The 22363-nt window shown below is 40.8% G+C and overlaps 1 protein-coding gene across 1 annotated transcript in view; it reads right to left on the bottom strand.

Moving 5' to 3' along the window:
* Positions 1-6657: 6657 nt before the first annotated feature.
* Positions 6658-22363, bottom strand: part of ANTXR1 (ANTXR cell adhesion molecule 1) — a gene marked incomplete at its 3' end in the record, with an annotated part of 84743 nt that continues 69037 nt past the window's right edge. The window contains 2 exon segments of the mRNA XM_045077922.1: positions 6658-6756; positions 16617-16677. Coding sequence (XP_044933857.1) covers positions 6658-6756; positions 16617-16677 — 160 coding nt within the window.

Below are 22363 nucleotides of genomic sequence, written 5' to 3'. Positions count from 1 at the left end.
AGTTTTGTCCTTTGAGAGTGAACGAAAAGTAAACCAGAGCCATGCCTAGTGAATAAGACTGGAGACCGAGCTGGGAAATAACATTTTGTATCAAAAAGTAAGTGTGCCTATTAAGCCAGAAAAGGGATTTCTCACAGGGCCTATACGCTGAATTTTAGTGAGTTTTAAAAATCAGTTTCTTTGTTTATAGTCCTACCTCTTACCTTGCTACGCAGCCCCAGGATGGCCTAGCATGTTTTTCATTATTGCATTGATAAAAAGCCCATTTTTAATTTACTGCTCATTAGGATGGATCATTTCTCAGCTCATACCCTAGTGTTTCCTTTTCAGCATTCTAATCTCTCTGCAAACGGATTTCCAATTGAAAGTGGATCTTTTCTTGGCACAATATGTTGAATACTGGAGTAGGAAAAAGTGCGGCCAGAATAAATAAAGTTTGTGTCAAGATTTCCAAGATATCTTCTTGGCCAGGAGTGAGTTCAGCGTGGTGATTGGAGAACTAACCAAATGCTAAACTGAAGATGTGTGCTAGGTGTAAATAATTAACAAGGATTTTAAAATTAAATTTTAAGCAACTGTAGCTGTTTTTTTTTCTTGTCACATAAGAGACATGATTGTAGAAAACTTAGAAGAAAAAATTTGCATGTAATAAAAATTAATAGTGGTCTTATTCAGAGGTAACTACTATTATTTGCGTGTCTTTGGTTATAATAAACATTTTCCATATGTTTGCTGACCACTACTGTAATTGTAAATTTCCTTTTTATAGCTTTCATCCATTGATGTGCTCCTTTTTTTTTCTTAACTGATTTTAAGAGCAGTCTGTATATTAGGGTTATTGATTCTTTGTTATATATCTTTCAAATAATTTTGCTAGTTTTCTGTTCCCTTTAGATTTTTGAGGGGGAGATAAGAGAAAAATTAAAAATATGCACCCAAACTATTAAATTTTCTCTTTATTCTTTCTCTCTCCAGTGATATGCATATAAAGCCCCCCAACTAGAAAATTATGTAAATGTTTATTTTTGTTTCCTTCTAGAACTTTTATAGTTTCATGTTCACATTTAAATTTTTCATCTGGAATTTGTTTCGAAGTAAGTTATGAGATAGAAATCTCACTGAATTATTTTCCAAGTGGTTAGCCAGTTGTCCCCACACCATTTTGGGGGAGTAATCCATTCTTTTCCTGCTGATTTGAAAGGTTGCTTTATTTTACATTAAATTCACATAAGTGTTGGACTCTGATTATGGACTTTGTTTTTCCTGTTCCAATGCTCAGTTTGCCTTTTGTGGTACCAGTTACACATCGTTTCAAAGACCAATTACCAAAGCTATTTTATACATCTTAAAAATCAGGCAGGGCAAGTTTCCACATTTTTCTTGGCCATTCTTGAATGTTTATTCTTCCATATAAAGTTTAGAATTATTTTGTTAACTTAAAAAGTTCCATTGAAATTGTTATTGGGATTGTTTTAAAAGTAAATATTAGTTTGAAGACAACTAATGTCTTTACAATATTCACTTGCTGCTCTACTTAACAATAGTGAGAGTCATAATTATTCATTAACCCCAGCAGCCAACAATGATTGACTGCTATGTGCCAGGTCCTGTTGAAAGCCCCACTCCCCACATCTAAGCCTCATGGCAGTTCATGAGAGAGGAGCTGTTATCACTATCCTCAACTTACAGAGAGAGAAACTGAGGCATAGAGATGTTAAATAACTTGCCATAGTCACTTAGGCTTAGGCTAGGATTCTTTTCCTGGGTGGTTTGGTTCCATTGATTGGGTATGGAGCTATACTGCTTCTCCATTTATTTATATGTTCATATCCCTCACCAAGTTTTGTGGCTTTCTTCCTACATATCTTCACAAGTTTGGTTATATTAATTCTTATCAGTTTTTCTTTTTTAAACATTTTATTTATTTATTTGACAGATAGAGATCACAAGTAGGCAGACAGTCAGGCAGGGAGAGAGGAGGAAGCAGGCTCCCTGCTGAGCAGAGAGCCCCATGTGGGGCTCGATCCCAGAACCCTGAGATCATGACCTGAGCTGAAGGCAGAGGCTTAACCCCCTGAGCCACCCAGGTGCCCCTCTTACCAGGTTTTTTATGTCATTACTCTATGTCTCCTGGGATCCATTCTAATTGATCTTTACTGAACTCCGACAAAGATACTGATTTTTTTAAGGGAGTTATTTATTTCAAAATTATCCAGTTTAATAAACTTCTTATTAGTCCAATAGTTTATTGATTCTCTTTGGTTTTCCAGAAGGATATAACCATCATTCTATTTTATTTATTTATTTAATTATTTATTTAAAAGATTTTATTTATTTATTTTACAGAGAGAGAAATCACAAAGAGGCAGAGAGGGAGACAGAGAGAGAGAGGGAAGCAGGCTCGCCACTGAGCAGAGAACCCGATGCCAGGACCCTGGAATCATGACCTGAGCTGAAGGCAGAGGCTTTAACTCACTGAGCCACCCAGGCATCCATAACCATAATTTTAAACTAATGATGTTTGACCCCCTTTCTTGTACTTAGATCTCTCATTAGTTTTCTTGTGTTAATGTGGTATCTATGGCATTGCCCAGTATAGTAGTCACAGTGGCTATTGACATTTAAGTTTAAATTTCATTTACATTAAATGAAATAAAAAATTCAGTTCCTCAATTGCACTAGCCACATCAAGTCCCCGGTAATCACTTGTGGCTTGCAGCTATCATTTAAGAACATTTCCATCATCACAGAAAGTTCTACTGGATGGCTGCTAGAACTTTCAGATCAATATTAAATAAGAATGGTGAAACAGGCTGAATTTTCTTGTCTTTATTTTCCAGATCATGCATGTCATCTTCCCCTTTGTCTAATCGCACTGCTAAATCCATCTATTAAATTGCAATTCAGTGAATAAACTTTTTCAACTCTAAAATTTACACTAGATTCTTCTGTAGATCTGCTTTTGTTAAATGGTCTTCCCCTTGGTCTCATTGATCTTTCTACACACTTTATATATGTTTTTTTACATGATATTTCAAATTGTTCTCCAGTCCCGTTTTCTTGCTTGTTCTGTTTCTTTCATCCGTCTTCATATGGTTGGGCATTTGGTGTTGTGAGCCCTTCTTCATAGGAGGTTGTTGGCTGCAGGAGTGTTGTATGTTGGGTTAGATGGGCATTGCCACTGCCAGGGCCAACGGATCAATGGTCATGGACACATTTTGGGGTTTGGTTCCTGATTTGGTGCTTCTGTATCATGTGGGTGGTAGAACATCTTATCTTTACTTCCCTGCTTCTTTGAGCCACTAAGCAGCTTTTTCAAATCTAGTTAATGTGTGGTATAGCCCATCGGAGCGGAATTTCTGCAGGCAGCTCTGCTCTTGCCTGCTGCCTTGCACAAGCTGATGTCCTGTGTCTGCATCAGTGTTGGGATCTCGGCCAGCAGACTCCCAGGACTAGAGCCTCCACAGCTTTGCTTCCTGCTTAGATTTTGCATTCCCTTTTTTGTTTCTATACCTGAGGGTTTCCTTCTTTTGAGCAGGGTCACACAATATAATTTTTTAAAAAGATGTTATGTATGTATGTTTATAGAGTGGGAATGGGGCAGGACAGAGGGAGAGGGAGAGGATCTCAAGCCGATTCTGTGTTGAGCATGGAGCCTGATGTGGGGGTTGATCCCATGACCCCCAAATCATGACCTGAGCCGAAATCAAGAGTTAGACGCTCAACTGACTGAGCCACTCAGGCACTCCTGCAACTTTTAAAATCATATTTCGACCAGAATTTCTGGATCTATTATATTGAATTCAGGTCCAGAAATTGTTTTAGATTTCTAAGTGGTTGATTCATTGATTTTATTTTATTTTATTAATTAATTAATTTTTAAAAGATTTTATTTATTTATTTGACAGCGAGAGAGACCACAAGTAGGCAGAGATGCAGGCAGAGAGAGAGAAGAAGAAGCAGGCTCCCCACCGAGCAGAGATCCCGATGCGGGGCTTGATCCCAGGACCCTGGGATCATGACCTGAGCTGAAGGCAGAGGCTTTAACCCACTGAGCCACCCAGGCGCCCCTATTGATTTTATTTTTAAGTAAAGGCAAGGAACGTGGGAGAGAAGTAGGTATCAACTTATGCTTTTTATTTTCTGGGTTATGTTTATCATCAAAGAATATATTTAAATAATTTCTAAATTTTGGCATTAATAAGTTGGCATTTTGTTTGTGCCTTAAGACAATAAATGTTTAGGGCTGTTCACAGCCATTTAAAAACATATCTATATATCTGCTCTATATCTTTAATTTTTTATTATTCATTCGAAGACTTAGAAGGTCATGTTAGCATGTTCCACTATAAATCTAATTTTTCAGTTTGTTCTTTTATGTGTAGCTTTGGGTTTACAGAATCTGCTGTTGTGTTATTTGTCAAAGACTCTGGGGCCTGCAACACGTTTGCACTGGCTGGAGCCACAACAGTCCTAGCTTCATTACTGGGCCATTGATTGATCTTTTTCTGATCGATAATGGCATTATATTCTCTTCCTGTTATAAAATCTAATGCAGCATTTAGGAAAAAAGTCTATAAAGAGGAAATACATGCCGTCAAAATGAAAATAGATAATATCTTAAAACTTGGGATCTAGAGAGAGGAAAGGAGAATGGGAAAAGTCCAGGAATCTAAATTTATTTTATTTCACAGAGGTGACTCCATAGAGACTGTTACCTCCATAAGGCTGAGAGAAAAATGTAGATTTGACTATGTTGTATCCTAAAATGTATTCACCTCTTCTGTTCTCATAGTTTCGTGTTCATACCACTTACTGAATGGAAATGAGCGGGTGAATTAATAAACGAAGGGCAAGGTGTTTTTTTTTTTCTTCCAATTGCAGTATTTACCCCTTAGCGTACTTTTAATAACCGTATATTTGAGTATAGGAGAGCTTGCTGAAGGAGGTCATAAGGCTGATGACTGCCCTCCTCGGCTCCAAACTGTCAGCACGGGGGAGGCGGGGGGGAGCACAATTAGACTGTGGCTTCAGCTAGATCCCTACCCCTAACGCCTTTATTTGTTTTTGAATATTAATGAGGTGGAGAGCCTGTGCTGGTTTTTGCACATGTTAGGAAAGTACATGTTAGGAAAGGAAGAGAAGAGGGAGAAAGAGGATGAGCTGGGTTTCCCAAGAAAGAAAATTTCGTAGAGAAGCTGGAGAAGAGGCCTGCAGAATGTCCCTCTACCAACCCAGAGTACATCCACGGTTCATGTTATGCTAACACAGCACCTCTGTGTAACCTTCCAGGCAATGGCCACGCTGCATCCTGTTTCTGTTCATCTTTAGAGGGGGCTTGGATCTGGAGGCTTGCTTGTCTGGGAAGCCTACATTGGAAGACTTGACATCTTTGAGGTTAACCCTCGGGACTTTATGACCTGAGATTTGGGCTGAGAAGAGAGGGCAGGTGTACTTGAGCAACATCACAACTGAAAAGGGAGAGAAAGGAAGAACTAGGTAGAGGGCACAAGTCCAGCCTTCACACTATGACTAGCCAGAGATTTTTCAAAATGATTTCGAATCGCATGCACTTTTTGGATATGTGAGAGCATCTCCAAGTATCAAGAAAGTGGACTGAATGTTTCAGATGTTTGGAATTATTCCAAGGCCAGGAAGTCCAGATGTTTGTAAGGAAGCCAGTGCCTACTCTGTTTAAATATTCAAGGGGGTTTTCAGAGGTTAAGAGGAAAAAAAAAGGCATGCCCCTCAATTCTTCCTTTTTAAAAGCAAGCCAGCACCTATGCCATAAGGCTATAAGGAGACCGACCCTAAAGTCACTGCTGAGTCAATAAACGAGCATCTCCCTGTGCTCCATGATCCTCCTGCCTCCCACGGCTACTGTGGCACAAAGATGTGAAACATTTGGAAGCACACAGCATTACACAAAATGTAGAGTATTCTTACCATTTGTCACTGTAGATAGTGAATCAATAATTATGGCTGTGATGGAGGCCAGATGTGAATAATAACCAGGGCTCCTGGCCATCTGTCCCCCCCATAACTAGACTTCCCCTCCTCTTCTGGACAGCCGCACGAATCCCACATGTCTTTAAAATAAGAACTCGCCTGCTACAAATGTCTTGTAAGAGTGCCAGTGTTATGATAATTCATTTTTCACATGAGACACACATCATTTTCCTTCCATATTCCTGATTTCATGTCAGGTGTTCACCATGATGAGAGTTTCTTGGCTCTTCCAGGCAAGAATCATCCAGATTGGAAAAACTTCCAGGATCTACACATCCAAACCTAACAGTTTGGCTTTGGGTTTATTCAGAATTAATAAATTTAGACCATCTATTTTTCACTCTCTGACAGTACCTAGTCCTTTGTTAAGGGACATCCTCCTTCCCAAGCTCTAAGCACCTAGCACTGCCACCAGAGAGAGAGAGAGAGCGACTTAGCGCCGAGGCTGGCAGTCTGAGAATCAGGTGCCCTTCTGCCTTTCCCAATGGAAACAAGGGCAGATTCAGGGCCAGCTAGGGCCCTACAGGAGACCCTTCCATCAGGGAAGGCCCATCTCTGTGTGGTCCCTTGTGGGGGACTGGGCAGATGGAGCTGGGGCTCCTGTCCCCGAAGCGGGCTGAGGAGACCCACAAGTCTGTAAGAACTTACTGAGTGTCACTGAGTCGTTGATCTTGAAGCTGCAGAGGACCCTGTCCACGTTTCGGGCATGTCGGAAGCCGTTTCCTCTTACAACGACTTGAAATGATTCTGAAAGGAAAAAGGACAAGTCATGTTATCAGACTGCAGTCCGTCATCCTTACATTTTCCATCTGCCCAGATGTAGGGCAATTGTAAACTGTTTTACCAAGCTTCAGATATTCGGACACTGGTTCCCATTGGAACCCCAAACCATGTGGGTGCCTTTTGCCACTTACCACCTCCTTCTCACTAGGTGTCCATGAGGAAGGCATACGACATCTTACTTTGAATTCCTACCTTCTTGCCTTTGCTCTTGCTGTTCCTCCTACCTGGAATGCCCTGCTTCCCCCTTCTCTGTGCATTCAAATCTCACCCAACTCTCCAAGTCCTGGCAGTATTAAAAGCTGTGATACCTGCAGTCAGGGGGCCATGGCAGAGGGGCTCTCCACCTCTCCTCCAATCAACTCAGCATCTCTTGGGTCTGGAGTCCCCTGAAAGAATTTCTTTGGAGCCTGAGGTGCTTATTTATTTATTTATTTATTTATTTAAATCACGGCCTTAAGACAACCCAGTCTGTCTCGAATGGTGTGGGAAGGAATTATGTGCTGTCTGGTGGTGGTGTCTTTTCTTCCACCACTAGAAAAATGTTCGATTAGGTCAGGAATGATCTGATACTGCTTCTGGCCCTCCTGTCTCTGCTGGACATACAGCATAGGAGCTAGGATTATGTGGGAATGGTTGTACTTAGCAACAAGTCAAAGTCTTGCTTATCCAGTGGCCACTGTCCTGCATTATATACTTGAACTGACAATGGCCCCTCAATGTAGCACTGGCTTCTCTCTAAACAGAAGAGAGAATGTAACTTGCAGATCTCTGGCCCTGCAGGTTAATTTCACATTGGCACAATGCAAGTTGAACTCTTATCGGTTGAGAAAATCCTTATGGAGTAAAAATAATGATCCTTCACAATAGTCTTACAAAAAGGAGAAAACCCAGCTAAGTTATTAGCTAAATGTTTAGAAATACTTGCTGAAGTTTGATAGTAACTAATAGTCCATGCTCTATTTTCTTCTTTTTTTTTTTCAGTCCTTTTTTTTTTTTTTTTGTACTATGTTATGTTAGTCACCATGTCATTCTTCTGTGTATAAAAATTGGGGTTTTGGATTATGCTGCGTGGTATCTAAAAAAGAAATGGACTAAAAGTCGGAGGAAAAGGCAGTATTTGTGAAAGTGGATCCTGAACTGTAAATCGCTATTCAAGTGGACACCTTTGTTGGAGGAAGAATGGATTAAGAGAACTAGCATATGGGACTCTTCCAAAGTTTAATGTCACCTTCATTCCCAGGAAACTAATTTAGAGATCATGTATGCCAAGATAAAAATGCCGGATGCTAATTGCTCCCTCATCATGTGCCAAGCCCCGTGCTAAGCCTAGTATATGTCCAAGATCATTTCAGCCTCACCACAGCCCAGGGAGGTACGAATGAGAAAACTGATCCGAGTGGTGTTCGGTAATTTGTCCCAGATCTCATGGCTAGTAGCTGTCAGAGGAGAGCTGGAATCCAGGTGTCTTGGCATCAAATGCCATGCCCTGGGGACGCGGCCATTATGCTGAAATGAATCCTCATTGTCTTGTGACATGTGACCAATTTAGAGATTGATGTGATTTTTTAAAAGGTTTATTTTATTTCAGTTTCAGGCAAGTTTGCAGAAAAGTGGGGCTGGCCTGGATGGGGAAAAAAGAAAGTGAAACCCAAGCAAGAGAACCCAGAGGCACCATCTGTGCCGCGAAGAATACTAGAACAGAATGCTTTTTGAAGTATGAAGGACCTTAACAATCAGGAAATTGAGATTTGACATTTTAAATGACTGGCCCAAGGTTATGTAATTTGTAAGCAGCAAGGGGGGGGGGGGAGTTATCTGAGTGTTCCCTGCCTTAGTTGTGTACTGTAGTAGTTCAGGTCATGAGCAAATGGTTTTTCAGGATCCCAAGTCCTCTGAATATTAAGGATTAACATATGCATGTAATAGATGTTTCTGCACGATCGCCAAGTTTAGATGGATGGTCTTAATAATTTTCCTTAGAAGCCTGCCAGGCATGTAGCTGATGCCAGTTGCTCCAACACACATTCTGTGTCAAGCATTGTGGAAGAATCTTAGTATATCTTATTTACTCCTTTAAGCCAATGGGAAGCCTATGGAAAGCTATTTCTGTTTTTTATTTTGAATGTCAGCCATCCAGCAATCTGCCGTGGGACACTTTCTGCTGATGCTACATGTTTTCGATCTCACTGCTGTGCTCCTTCTCTTGTTTCCTCAAACCTTAGCGGAAGGAGACAAGACTCTGGAAATGCAGGCCCCGTGCCAAGCTCTCTTCTCTAACACCATGTTCTAGCATTACGAGTTCAGCTGCTGAGTCCTCTGTTAAAAAAAAAAAAAAAAAAAAAAAAAAAAATTGCTGCCCACATGTCTGCTGGGCCTGACCTCAGGGTGTTTAGAAAGAAAGACAGCCGGAATCCCTGACGTGGCGATGTGGTGTCAAGGGAACCATTTAACCCCCTCGGCCAGGGGAGAACATGGCGGCCACGACGCTGGGCGCTCGGGGAAGCACACCGGAGCCAGGGCGTGCTGCCCCCGCTGCTGGGGTCGGTTTCTGTGCTCCTGCGCACATTTGGTTTCCAGAAGAGCCCCAAGGCCTGACCCTGCAGCCCAGCCCGACCGGAATGTCAGCTCTTCACACATACAAGTTATGTAACCAAACTGTCTCATGACTCCGCCAGCCAGTGAGAACCAGGACACGGGATTCCAGTTCATGCACCCGGAAAGCCCTGAGCCCGCCTCTCACGGTCTGTACGGCTCCGGGTCTTCAGGCAATTTGCCTGTTGGGTGACGGCTCCTACAAGCAGTGCTGAGGGACTGGAGGGTGTCAGGGAGGAATTTCTACTTGAAAATGATCTTCGATCCCATGTTTAAAGATAGATATTCTTTGAGGTACATGTTTATTATGATTCTTTTATCATTTTTAAAAAAGATTTTATTTATTTATTTGACAGAGACCACAAGGAGGCAGAGAGGCAGGCAGAGAGAGAGGAGGAAGCAGGCTCCCTGCTGAGCAGAGAGCCCGACGCGGGGCTCGATCCCAGGACCCTGAGATTATAACCTGAGCTGAAGGCAGAGGCTTTAACCCACTGAGCCACCCAGGTGCACCTCTTTTGTCATTTTATTCTCAATTATAATTTAAACTTCCTGATGGTAGAGACCATCATTTCTGTCTCTTTAAAATTTGGGCTGTGCCTAACCGAAGGCTGAGTCAGCCTCAGTACTGGCTGAATACATGAGTGACATATCTTGGTATAGAAAGGGAGTAAAGAAGGAGAAGGCGGTCATTCATTCGTGTACAGTCAGGTCTAGTCCTGCTTATTTTCTGAGGCTTCATAAAGTCAATGAATGGAAAGATGCTCGACACCATTAGTCGTTAGGGAAACGTAGATCAAAACCACAAGGAGCTATCACTTCATACTCTCTTGAATGGCTATAATAACCTAGAGGGACAAAAACAAGTGTTGGTGAATCAATCAGACCCCTGATAGCTTGCTGTTGGGAATGCAAAATGGTGCAGATGCTTGTTCAAATGGTTTGGCAGTTCCTCAAGCAAGTAAACATAGTCACCTTATGACCTGAAAGTTTCACTCTTACGTACATATGCAAGAGAATTGAACATGTATGTCTGCGCAAAAACTTGTACTTGTATATGCTCATGATAGCATTATTCATAATAGCAAAAAAACAGAAGCGATCCAAATGTCCATCAACTGATGAAGATGGTATTCAACCAATGGAATATTATTCACCCACGAAAGGAAGCAAGTTCTAATACATGCTATGACATGGAGGAAGCTTGAAAACATTATGCCAAATGAGAGAAGCCAGACACAAAAGGCCACATAATGCACGATTCCATTCCATTTCATTACCATATGAAAAGTTTAGCAAATCCATAGAGAAAGAAAATCAACTGGCAGATGCCGGGGCTGGAGGGAGGGGGAAATGGGGAGTGACTGCTTAATGGGTATAAGGTTTCTTTTTGGGGTGATGAAAATATTCTGGAATTAGATAGTGGTTATGGTTGTACAACTTTGTGTATATAATAAAAACCATTGAATTGCACTTTTTGAAAGGGAGAATTTTATGGTATGTGAGTTATAGCTCAATTAGAAAAAGAAAAAATAGAGTCTCTGAATAGTTGGATAAACTTACTCTATTCTCTTCCTTCCTTTTTTTTCTTTTCTTTTTCTTTTCCCCCTTTTTTTTTTAAAATGTGGAAAACGTAGTTTTAAGATGACCTCAGTAAAGATCACCTTTTCTCCACTGTATCTGAAAATGAGACATCTGTACGAATTCCATTTACTCTGGTCCTCTAAGACTTTTGTGCAAAATTATTGCTACTATTGTTTTACCTTGCCAGTTAGTTCAAATTTGCTTTCCTATTAGATGCTTAATGTGACAGGAAACATAAATATAATAGAGACTGATGTGTGTTAAGTGCTTTCTGATACTTAAATTATTCTAGAACTTTTTAATTTTACAGCTATTTAATTATAACAGCATATTATAAAAGGAAGTATGAGTGCCACAGAATAACTTGCGTGTAAAGTATATAATTTGACAAGTTTTGACATATGTGTGCAATCACAGGACAATACCACCATCAAGATAGTGAACACATCCATCACCCTCAAAAGTTTCCAAGGGCCCCTTAGTAATCTCTCACTCCTGCTCCTCCCCAGGACCAAGCAATCACTGATCCCATGAAACCACTCATCTGCTCTCTGTTGCTCTAAGATAAGTTTGCATGACCTAGAATTTCATGTAAATGGCATCATACAGTAAGTAAATTTTTTGTCTGGCTTCTCTTACCCAGCATAATTATTTTAAAAACTCACCTATAATTACTGAAATTTATACATAGTCTATTCCTTGTTATTGCTGAGTATCATTCTTTGCACGGGTAAACCACAATGTTTTCATCCATCATCACCTGTTGATGAACATTTGAATTATTCACAGTTTTTGGCTATTAAGAATGAAGCAGGTATAAACATCTGTGTGCCGGTCTCTGTCTGGACATGGACTTCCTTTTCTCTTGGATAAACACCTGGCAGTAGGATGGTCAGGTCAGACCATAGATAGGTGTAAGTTTCATTTTTAAAGAAACTGTCAGGACTATTTTCCGAAGTGATGGTGTCATTTTACAATTCTACGACCAGTGTCTGGGAGTCCCTCCTCCAAACAGAAGCATCTTTAAATGCAAAGGAAGGGCCAAGCAGAGAATGAAAAAGGCCATTTTACACTGGATTTTAGCCAAAAGGCGGAGCAGTGATGAAACAAGCCATTCTAAAGAGGTGCCTAAGGGCTAGGCCTGAGCTCTTTGAAAAACAATGAAATGTGAAAGAAATGAAACCACTGTTTGATGTTGCCTAAAACTGTCTGCTTTAAGCATCTAAGGCCAAATGGTAAACAGGAGGCCTAAAACCGCCTTCTTTTGTGCAAACCCGCCCAGTTTTACTACCAGCAGTGGGAAACAACACAGTAGGAATGGTACGATTGCTTCTGAAAGGACAATGTGAGGAGCTAAATATAAACTCCTTCCGTGTCTGGAGTGCAACAACTTCATGTGTAGAGCAGTTGGCAGGTTGCACACTTGATTCCAATTAGTTCCTTCCTGGAGAACTTGCTTACTACATAGAACACTGAGTGATTCAAGTTTCAGGCCAACAGAGTGGGACCGGAGGGAAATTATACTTTGGCAGAGGGCACATTTTCTGGAAAGGAACTAAACAAGGCAAGGCCAATCTAACAAGGGGGTAAATCCCCTAATTAGAGAGGCTAATCAGCAAAAATATTTGATTAAGAACTTTTTAATAAAGAGGCAGAATTATTTAAAAGCAGGTAATGGCAAAGGGGCACTAAAGACTCCCCACAGCAGGTGACTTCTTATGTGTTTTAAAACAGGAACTGTATATACATTAAATACAGACGCAAGCACCATGCAAAACAGTAACCATATGCTTGGCCTGGGTATTGAGGTGATAGGGAATGGTGGGGAGTATGGTGAACTCTAAAGAGTCCATGCTTCTTTTAAAAAGGGAAGTTATTCAGTCTCAGTAATCATCACCTTGCAATAAATGCAGGCCTAGTGTTGCTAGATTTGATTTTTAAAAGCAAGGTGGAAATCTGAATTTTTAAGTAAAATCAGATTTTCAAATGCTAGCAATATATATATATATTTTTAATGTAGTGTGGATCAAAAAGAACCTGTGTACAGACCAGAGAAGGCTTGTAGGCTGTCCATTTATAACCTCTGGCAGTGGAGGAGTTCTGGGAAGTCTCCAAATAGTTAAACTCATGACATTGAATGAAATTCTTCTTGATTAGAAGAGATTAGACACTCTCCTTACTCCCTTTCCCCATTAAGACTTCCAGTTAAAATGCAAAATAGCTCTAGGTGTACTGGATTCTTTGCCATTAAAAAAAAAAATCGTCCATTAATGCTTCAGCTGGAATTGAATTAAGACTTTGGAAACTCAAAGTCATAAAGAACATCCAAAGGGGGACTGCATAGGGTTACAGAGGGCCACTGCTCACATAATTCTAAGGGTGGAGAGTTCAGACCATCCACTCCGCTGCTGGAAAGTTTTAGTTGTAAATGTTCCATGTGTTAAGCCAAAATTTGCCTCCCTGCTTTCCTCCCCAGCTTCTCCATGGTGGTCTCCTGAAGCTACACATAATAAGCATAATAATTCCTTTCCACACGGGAATTCTGTAATATATCTGAAGATGCTCTTGGAAGCGTCTCCGTTCTGTGTGTAAATCTCCGTGGTTACTTCCTCATTCCACCAGTGTCTCATCACCACTCCTGTGGCTCTTGGAACAGATCTCTGCTACAGTGCCTCACGTGTGGTTTGTGCCTTATCTGAACACGTGACCGTCTTCCAGAATAGATCGCGAGGGTCATGGGTGGTTGGGAGCAAGCTTTCTGCATTTGTGTACCCACATCTTTTCATATTGCGTGGTACCTCGTAGACAGTAAGCATTGAGGGAAAGAACGAAGGAAGGAGGCTAGGAAGAAAAGAAAAAAGGAAGGAAAGAAAAAGCAAGCAAGGAAAAGAAAGAGGAAAGTAGGAAGGGAGGGAGGGAGGTAGAAAAGGAAAGAAAGAAAGTAAGTGAATGAATTTTTAGCATTGTTTCCAGAGCCATCATCTCTTCTATGGGCTTGACTTTGTCAGCGCCATTTTTAAAATGTGGGACTTGGAACCATGGTCTGAACATGGAATAATAAGACATGAAATTAGCTCTCTTAACCTGGACAATGGATGACTATTGATGCACCCTAAGATTACATCAACATTTTTTTTCCCCTCAGAGGTATTCCTGTTGGCTCTCAGGATAGCTCTCTTTCTCCTTTTGTTTTCTTTTTCCCTGAAAGAACGGCTACTAAGTCGGGTCTCCCTAAACTGGCATTTCAACCCAAGTTCCACACTTGGTATTGGTCCCATTAAATTTCACCCTGTTATTTGCAGGCTGACCTGTGAAGATATGTGTTGGATCTCAGTTTTGTTGTCTCCCCAGTGCATTATCTCGCTGCCTCTCTCAGAGCTAGATTTGCTGTCACAACTACGGCTGTTGCTGTGTTGTCGGTGACAGCCAACTGAGGTCATTGTCTTGGGGGAATGCAATTGTCAGCATCGAGTGTCCAGAGCAGGACAGGCCTGGGAGGAGCTCCGTAGCATGGGCTCTGCTGGGGGCCCAGGAAGGAGTACAATTCACAGAGACAGGCGGGGGCTGAGAAGAAAGATTTCTAATGGAAGTGAATTTCACCTTTTCAATAGATTTTTCTAGGGCTCTGTCCCACCATGATACCTTAGAAATGCGGACACTCTGTTGCTTCCTGTTTCTTTTTGCCTCCAACACATACTGAATTAATCATTTTGCAGGTACTCTAGAATTTTTCAGTGTTCTCCCTGGTTTTGTTTCAGTAAAGAAACACATGGGCATGCTTTTCTTATCTGGGTATGTTATCAACATGAGGATTCTCACATTGACCTTCAATCCTCATTACAATGATGTTGGTAATAATAATGTCCCCTCGTTCTGTACAGCAGGTGTCTTTTCAAAGCTCTCTCATGTAAATCCCTGGGGCTTTGCAGTAGCCAAATGAAAATCACCAAGTGAGTGTCCTCAGGTCTACCTGACAGGTGTTCACTGCCATGGACAATGAAATGGGCTCCAGTGCCTCAGGAAAGCCACTTACTCCAGAGAATAATCAGTAACAGACCTTCGGGGGAACCCATGGTAGAACTTCTGGTGTCATGGTATCTTTTGGAAGTTTCCTTTTCCCCTTTGTAAAGTTATTCTCTAAATATTGTGTTTTAATCCTTAGAATTCTCACTCAAGAGAGCTGGAAGCTTGCCTTTTCCAAAAGCTAGAGCTAGCTTCCATTACTGTGTCTTGTATTAATTTTTTCTTCATAAAACATAAAGGAAATAGAATCAGATAGTTTACTCTGATACAGGAAATTATTGCTGGCCTATAACATATACAGTATTGCAGATAAGCCAAAGATTGAAAAAATACAAAAGAAAGCTTCCTCGGATTGGATTGACCAGAGATTTGTCTATTTTATTGGTTTTACCGAACAAATAGCTCTTGCAATGATTTATCAGTTTAATTGCTTTCATCTGTTTAAATTTATTAATGCATTTTAATCTATTTTCTTACTTTACAAATATTTTACTTACTTCCTAATTACTTATTTTTCTTTTCCATTTTGTAAGAAACATTAAAATCGACAAATTTGCTCCTGTGGACCCTTTGCTATGTTCATCAAGTTTATCTATGTGGTGATTTTATTATCTCACATCTCAGTGGTATAAAAAGGAGATGTTGGTTTTTACTACTCATTGACTCAAGAATTATTTTGGAAGCTATTTTTCTGTTGTCCAGCTGGTGGAGGTTCTGTTTTTATTTTGGCCTTGTTCTATCTTTGGCCATCAGTTCCTGATTTTACTTTAGACAGTTCAAAGGTGTGATATTAATTTCTTATGGTTAAGTGAAAGAGGTTAATCTGGGTCAAATAGGCAAAATCAGTGCATTATTTGCTGAGGAAATAAAGATTCGAGACATTCAGCCAATGTTCATTGTCTGATGGACCATCTATTAAGTGCCAGATACTCTGTTAGGCAGATAAGATTGTCTGCAAGAGGGGAACTGATATGTTATGAATTAACAGGAATTGTATTAATTGTCTTTAGACTTTCTGATTCACTATGAAGTTACAACACATCCAGTTTGCACAGTGCTAAACCACAAGTCTGGGTTTTCTTCAAGGATGGGGTAATTGCATAATTAAGGAACTTCCCTATTTTCTAATTATTTTAAAATGAAGGACCCAAATAAATCGGGGAGGTGGATTTACCTGGAGCTAATGAACCCTAATTGAGGCTCCTCACTGCACAGACCCCTGATAAGGTCCTAGTATTGGGTATATGCGGTCACATGCTTTTGTCAAATTTGAGAAGGTAAAATTTTTCACTTCTTTTTCTTAACAGGTTCTCCTGGATCAGCTCCACTTCTTTTCAGAGCAGGATATTGGCAGTGATGTGTAGGAATCTAGTATTTCTGCAGTACTCTCGAACTGGTTCCCATGAAAGAAGAGGATTTGGACAAGCTTTTTCAAACAACTGATACACTGCTTCTTTCTTTTTTTTTTTTTTTTTTGCCTGAGCAGAAAATTTATTTGGCCATTTCTACTCTTCTTTCCACCCTCCTCCTTCTTCTGCCCTGTCTCCCCTCCTCCCCACCACTTAAATAAATGTGATTTGAACTCAAAATACCATCATTTCTAGGAGATTATTTTGTATTTAATTTACCTCCTGCACATATGGTGGATGGTTCAGCTGCTAAAATTTCGATGCAGGACTTCTTCAAAATCTAGAAAGAGAGGAAATCAAAGAGTCAAAGCACAGCTTACTTTATTAGAAGCAGGGTTTTGCTTTGAGTTACCAAGACAGGAAGGTTCAAGGATCTTATGCTGTGGTGGGTGGATGGGTGGTAACATCTTGACTAATATTAGTAACATCAAACATTTAATGAGCCAACATTGTGCTACATGCCTCTAGGTGTCCCCATTAGAATTATTCATTCATTTGTTCTTTCAGCAGATACTTATTGAGTCTATGATATATCAGTCTTGGTTAGGGAGACATTTAACATCTGGTTAGGGAAATGGGAGTTACACTTGAAAATATAAATAATGATGGTTTGTCACTGTGGTGGTTGCCAGGGTGAAGGGGTAGATAGTAAATCTGCAGAGTTCACGGGGAAAATCATGGAGGCTGTTAAACTGGGATAGGCTTCATGAAAGCTGTGGGTGCTGAGGGTAGGACTCTGTCAAGTGGAGAGGAGTGAGTTAGGAGAGGGTTGGGATCCAGGCAAGGAATCGCACAAGCAAAGGCGAGAAGGTAGAAATACATAAACCTCTTTACCTGGAACACAAGGAACTTGAAAAGTAGAAATGAGAGTGATGATAGGTAAAGCTGGAGAGGTCGGATGGAAAATCGTTTCCAGATTACTCCGAGTTCCCCTTTTTATTAGAAAAGTCATGGAAAGATGTTTCAGGAGAGGATGTTGACCTGTTGTGCCTCACTCTTTGGACCCCATAGTCTTATTCAAATGGAAATGGACTCTTTCCTCCAGAAGAGACTTGTAGGGTTGAGAAGAGAGTGTCAGGGAACCAATCCCATGACCGCACAGGGAGTTAATCAAGGCTGCTTTGGGCCAAGCAGGATATCTGCCTGGTAGGATGTAAGCTTCTCTCCACCATTTATGAATCCTGTGTCTTGCAGAATACTGATTCTCAAATTTCATCCAAGCATTTTAAACAAGTATAGGACACTGAGTTAATTTACCAAGCAAACGAAATCTCTTTATTTGGGCCTTAATTTGGAAATTGAGATGGTTCAGAGGGCTTTGAAAGAAATCATTTCTCTATTTATGAAAGGGGCATTTGTTGAAGGAATTAATAGTGAAATGATAACATTGAAAGTCTAGAAAAGAAAGCAAGCATCTTAGCATTGAGAAACACCCATTGATTTGCACTGATGTTTTTATATATGCTTCTTTGTCCCATCTCAAGTGATACAGACAACACGAGATACAATCAAATGAAAGATACAATAAATTATAAAAGGAGAGGACATGGGTTAAAATAAGGAAAAATAAGGGGAAGACGAAGTAAGGAATGAGAATAGCGTAGAAAAAATATACTGGAAAGACCTTATTTCCTTGCTAGGAGTGGCTCATGGATTTAGTTCTAAACTTTCTAGTAGCAGATGAGAAGGTCAGGCAATATTTATGAGAATCTCAATTGGTGAAATAAAAACAAATCAGTTTCTCCGAAGAGATAATATTTACCCATTCCAGAGAGAAATCTGGGCGTCCTCATAGAGAAGCATTGTGAAAGGAAATGGAGAACATGCTTTAGAAAATATCTGATATACAGATGACAATACACTAAAATGCAGTCACTGAAACAGGCTCTCACAAACACATGTTTTGGGTAAATCTACAGACGCGAAACTCATAAGAAGCACTATTTCTTTTTTTGACAATTCTAAAGTTCAGGTTTCCAGCTAACTTTTCCTGACATCGCCTCCCATTCTTTGTACAATCTGAAGGCATCTTTGTACTTTGATTCCTCTATTTGTTTTTGGCTTTTACATGATTCCACAGTAGGGAGCAATTTGTTCCTATTTGTCAGTGCTTGCTTTATTTCTTTGGACTCTGGTTTACCATGCCACAACGCCAAACCTCAAACACTGGTATAGTCTCAGATCCTCGCTGGTGCGGGAGCCCCTTCCGACAGCAGGCACACACGCACTGAGCTCCCCAAGTCCATGCCCATCTTGGGTAGAGTGCGTGGTCCTCACACACCTGGCCCTAGGGAGCTGGTATCACCCCTGAGCTCCCGAGTTCCCTTCACTGTCATTCTGACTTGGGATCAGGGACTCCAAGGATCTATGCGGGACATCCATGTTTCCCTCCCTGCTGCTTCTCACCTTCCACATTCCAATGGTTTATCCAGCTCTTTAGGTCTCTCATGTAGGTAACAATGTCCTAGGATAAGGGCTTGCCAGAATCCTGGTGTGCAGGGACTCATCTCCCACATGACGACTGTCCTACTTGAACTGCGAGGACTGTCCACGCCCTCTCCCGACCATGTCTGCTGCCCGGAAGAGCCACCTCAGCCAGTGGCTGCCTTGACTGAGGGAGGTACCGCCCTTCCGCATGTCCTTAGGCACAAATCTCCAAACAGGACACATTGGGAGAAACAGAATTAACCCATATGGAAAAACTTAGTAAACAGTGGCATTAGAACAACACAAAGCTTTTTTTTTTTTTTAATGTTTTAAATAAAATTCCTCAGGCATTTGGCATCTCTTAATAAATCATTTTATCATCCACAACTAAAGATTTCAAAATAATCCCAGAATTAAAATTGAGCTATTGGATCTCTCTTGTCCCCGTTCCCAAACTCCATCAAAACACGTAAATGAAGTTTTCGCCCATGTAAGTTCCTGACTTGGAACCAACAATTTTGAACCCACTTTTAATACTTAACCAGGGATTTGGTAAAGGAAACACCCGTGAATCTCGGGCCACAAAGACACACCAGCAGGTTTTGTCATAATAAACACACGCTGTATTATTCTCTTGGAGCGTCTGCAATTAGTTGATAAATCTAAGGAGTGTATGAAGGGCCAAAAAATGTCAGCCAAGCACTGTGATTCAATCCAGTAAAAACACAGCTTTCCCAATCTTAACTTAAAACATCTGGAAGGGACGCGTTGCAGCCAGTAAAGCAAAATTTATCAGTGAGGGGGATGGGCAGGATCTGTCTGGGACTGCGTCTTCTATTAGTTTGAAATGTCTGGCTTTAAAAGGTAGGAAGTCATGATGGCAGAAGGTGAATCTGGGGGTTCCCTCGCTCCCTTGCAGCCAAGACTATAATCAGTGTGTCTGAGCCGCAGCAGACAACAGGTCGGCTTCCGTGTCTGAAGACTGGATGGGGGTTGGGGGCGAGGGAGGAGAGGGTCTGTCCCCAACCTGAGCAGGGGTAACCGTGGAAGAGGTGCAGGTACAGCACGGGGAAATTGCTTGAGGGAGCGGAACAGACTCACACAGGGCCAGGGTGATGGCAGAGGTGAGAGACGTTGGCTTCTGATGGAGACTGGGCGAAGATCACCACATGCCTTGAGTATAATCCAATGTGAGGAGGGGCTCTTGGCCCTGGTTCTGTACTTACTGACCTATGGTCCTTGACATATCTTTTAACTTTCCTGAATCCTAATTTTGGGGAGCAGTTTAATATACAGAATATAGCCTGGCATCTGGAATCAAATTGCTTGGGTCAACTTGCTCATGAACGGTGTGACCTTGGACAAGTTCAAACAACCTCTCGGAGTCTCTGTTTCCTCATTTATAAAAGTTGGATAAGAACAGTACCTACTGCAGAAGGTTGTTGACTTGGGAAGATTAAATGAGTTAATACTGGCAGAGACTGCAGCACAGTGCCCAGAACCTGGTAAGTTCTCAACTAATGTAACCATTATTCTTAAGAACTTGGGCTCAGGAAACAAGACAATATACATTTGGGCTCTGAATAGATTTATGTTCAAATCTAAGCCCTACCACTTCCTGGCCATGTGGACTTGGACAAGTATTCAAGCTCAGTTTCCTCTTCTGTAAAAGGGGTATAAGAAATACACTGACCTCACAGGGCTGTATGATGGTAAAATGAATGATCGATAATAAATGCAGAGACATTTAGCTTGTAAATCCATTTGGACTTAGGTGGTCAAATTCACATAGGACTGGAGAGTCGGGAAGGGAGTGACATCAAGGAAAACTGGTAGGGTTTTTGTCTCATAGACAGAACTATACAGATGTGATCAGTCAGTAGACAGTCATTTAACAACCCTTGGGCCACCAACCAACAAGTGCCCTTCATGAAAACAAGGCACCAAGAAATGTGCTCAGAACATTCTTAGCAGTAAAGCACTGAGGAGAATGTCTTGACATATATTCGGTTCCAGACAATGGTAGTGGATACTATGACTTGTGATAATACTGTTACAGCTACTTCTCTTGGCCAGAGAAAGTAGCTCATATATATTTCTATCCCATCACCCACCACTGGTTCTTGCTTAATTATATCTGCTGAAAAAAAAAAAAACCCAGAGGGAGGTTGATAATATTTTTCTGTCATCTTTTGGACAGATTTCAAAAAGAAGATAAATGGCAAAGCGCATCTGAAATCCACGAAGAACTGTATCAATGCGATGTGTTGCTACTGGTATGGTTACGTTTGCTCATCTCATTAGATCATTGGGGGAGTAAGAGGAGAAGCAGATGTAAAAAAATCTTTGCCAAGTAATAAAAACCATTCAATAAATTTAAAGTGAAATTGATTATGGACCAGCCCAGGTTGCACATAAGAGTTTATTTTTTTGGATTCTGAAACTCTAGCATCCTTTTGCATAAAGTTCACAGTTTCTGCCAAGATTTCTCAAGAATCCTTAAATAATTGTACATACTCATAGAGAGTTATCAAGAACCTCTCCCTTACCATACACATCCCTGATTTTTTTCCCCTCTAATTGCTCTGCCTCCTTCCCCAATAAACAATTGGTTTTTATTTACTTGGCCATTTCCTGTTAAAAGATTTTTTTGTGTCTGTAAATAAAGACGAGTCTCTTTTATCCATTAATAGTATAGGGACCTTTTGCTTCCACTCCTCTTTTGGAAAGTCTTTCAGAGCATGTTTCTTGGTGTTTTCATTGTTGTGAAGGGCACATTCTGGTTTTAAGATTTTTGGAGCTAGAAGTATGCTGGCCAAAAGTCAGTTAACTACCTCTTGCCTGGTTATGTTCTTTAAGACAAAAACTTGGCAGCCGTCCTTAATCTCACTGTCACCCTTCAAATCGAATATAGATTTTGCTGACTCATCTATGGCCTGGTGATTTTACCAATGAACTATTTCTTCATTCCTCTAGTGCCATCTTTCAGAGGACTTATCATGGTTGATAATTACACTTTTTTGTTATTGTTTGGTCATTATCTATCTTCATCCTTAGACTATGAAGTCTAGAGGCAAGGAATGAATTTGTTTTACCCAACACTACATATCCACAGTGCCTAACCTGGCACATAGTAGGCATTAAATCAATATTTATTGGATAAATAAACAAGTAATGAATGTTTTCTGCATGGCTTCATACACTGGCATTGCAGTGTATTAGGTTATGGCCTTCCTTTTCCTCTATACTACAATCTTAGGGTCTTTTGAATAACAAGGCCATATTCTGCATCTTGTAACACCCTTCTACACCCTCCTCTTCTTATTAAACATCACCGTCTTTGGGGGACTGCTTTCCCAGATGGCCTGTTTCAACATCTTTATTTTATTTTATTTTTTAACAGCTTACCTTTTTAAACAACAATGCTGTAGGTGTAGCATGTCCCTGTGTCTAAGTTCTGGACTGGCCTGCTTTGTAAAAGGCCTTGACCCCTTTACTTGGGAAGATGGAGAGATCTGGGCTTGGGGGATGGGACTCAG

Source organism: Mustela putorius, unplaced genomic scaffold (assembly GCF_011764305.1).
Source record: "Mustela putorius furo isolate JIRA1106 unplaced genomic scaffold, ASM1176430v1.1 tig00000224_pilon_pilon_pilon, whole genome shotgun sequence".
In the NCBI taxonomy this organism is placed as follows: Eukaryota; Metazoa; Chordata; class Mammalia; order Carnivora; family Mustelidae; genus Mustela; species Mustela putorius.
Note: the sequence above shows the minus strand (reverse complement) of the source record. Positions and strands in the feature narration are given on the sequence as shown.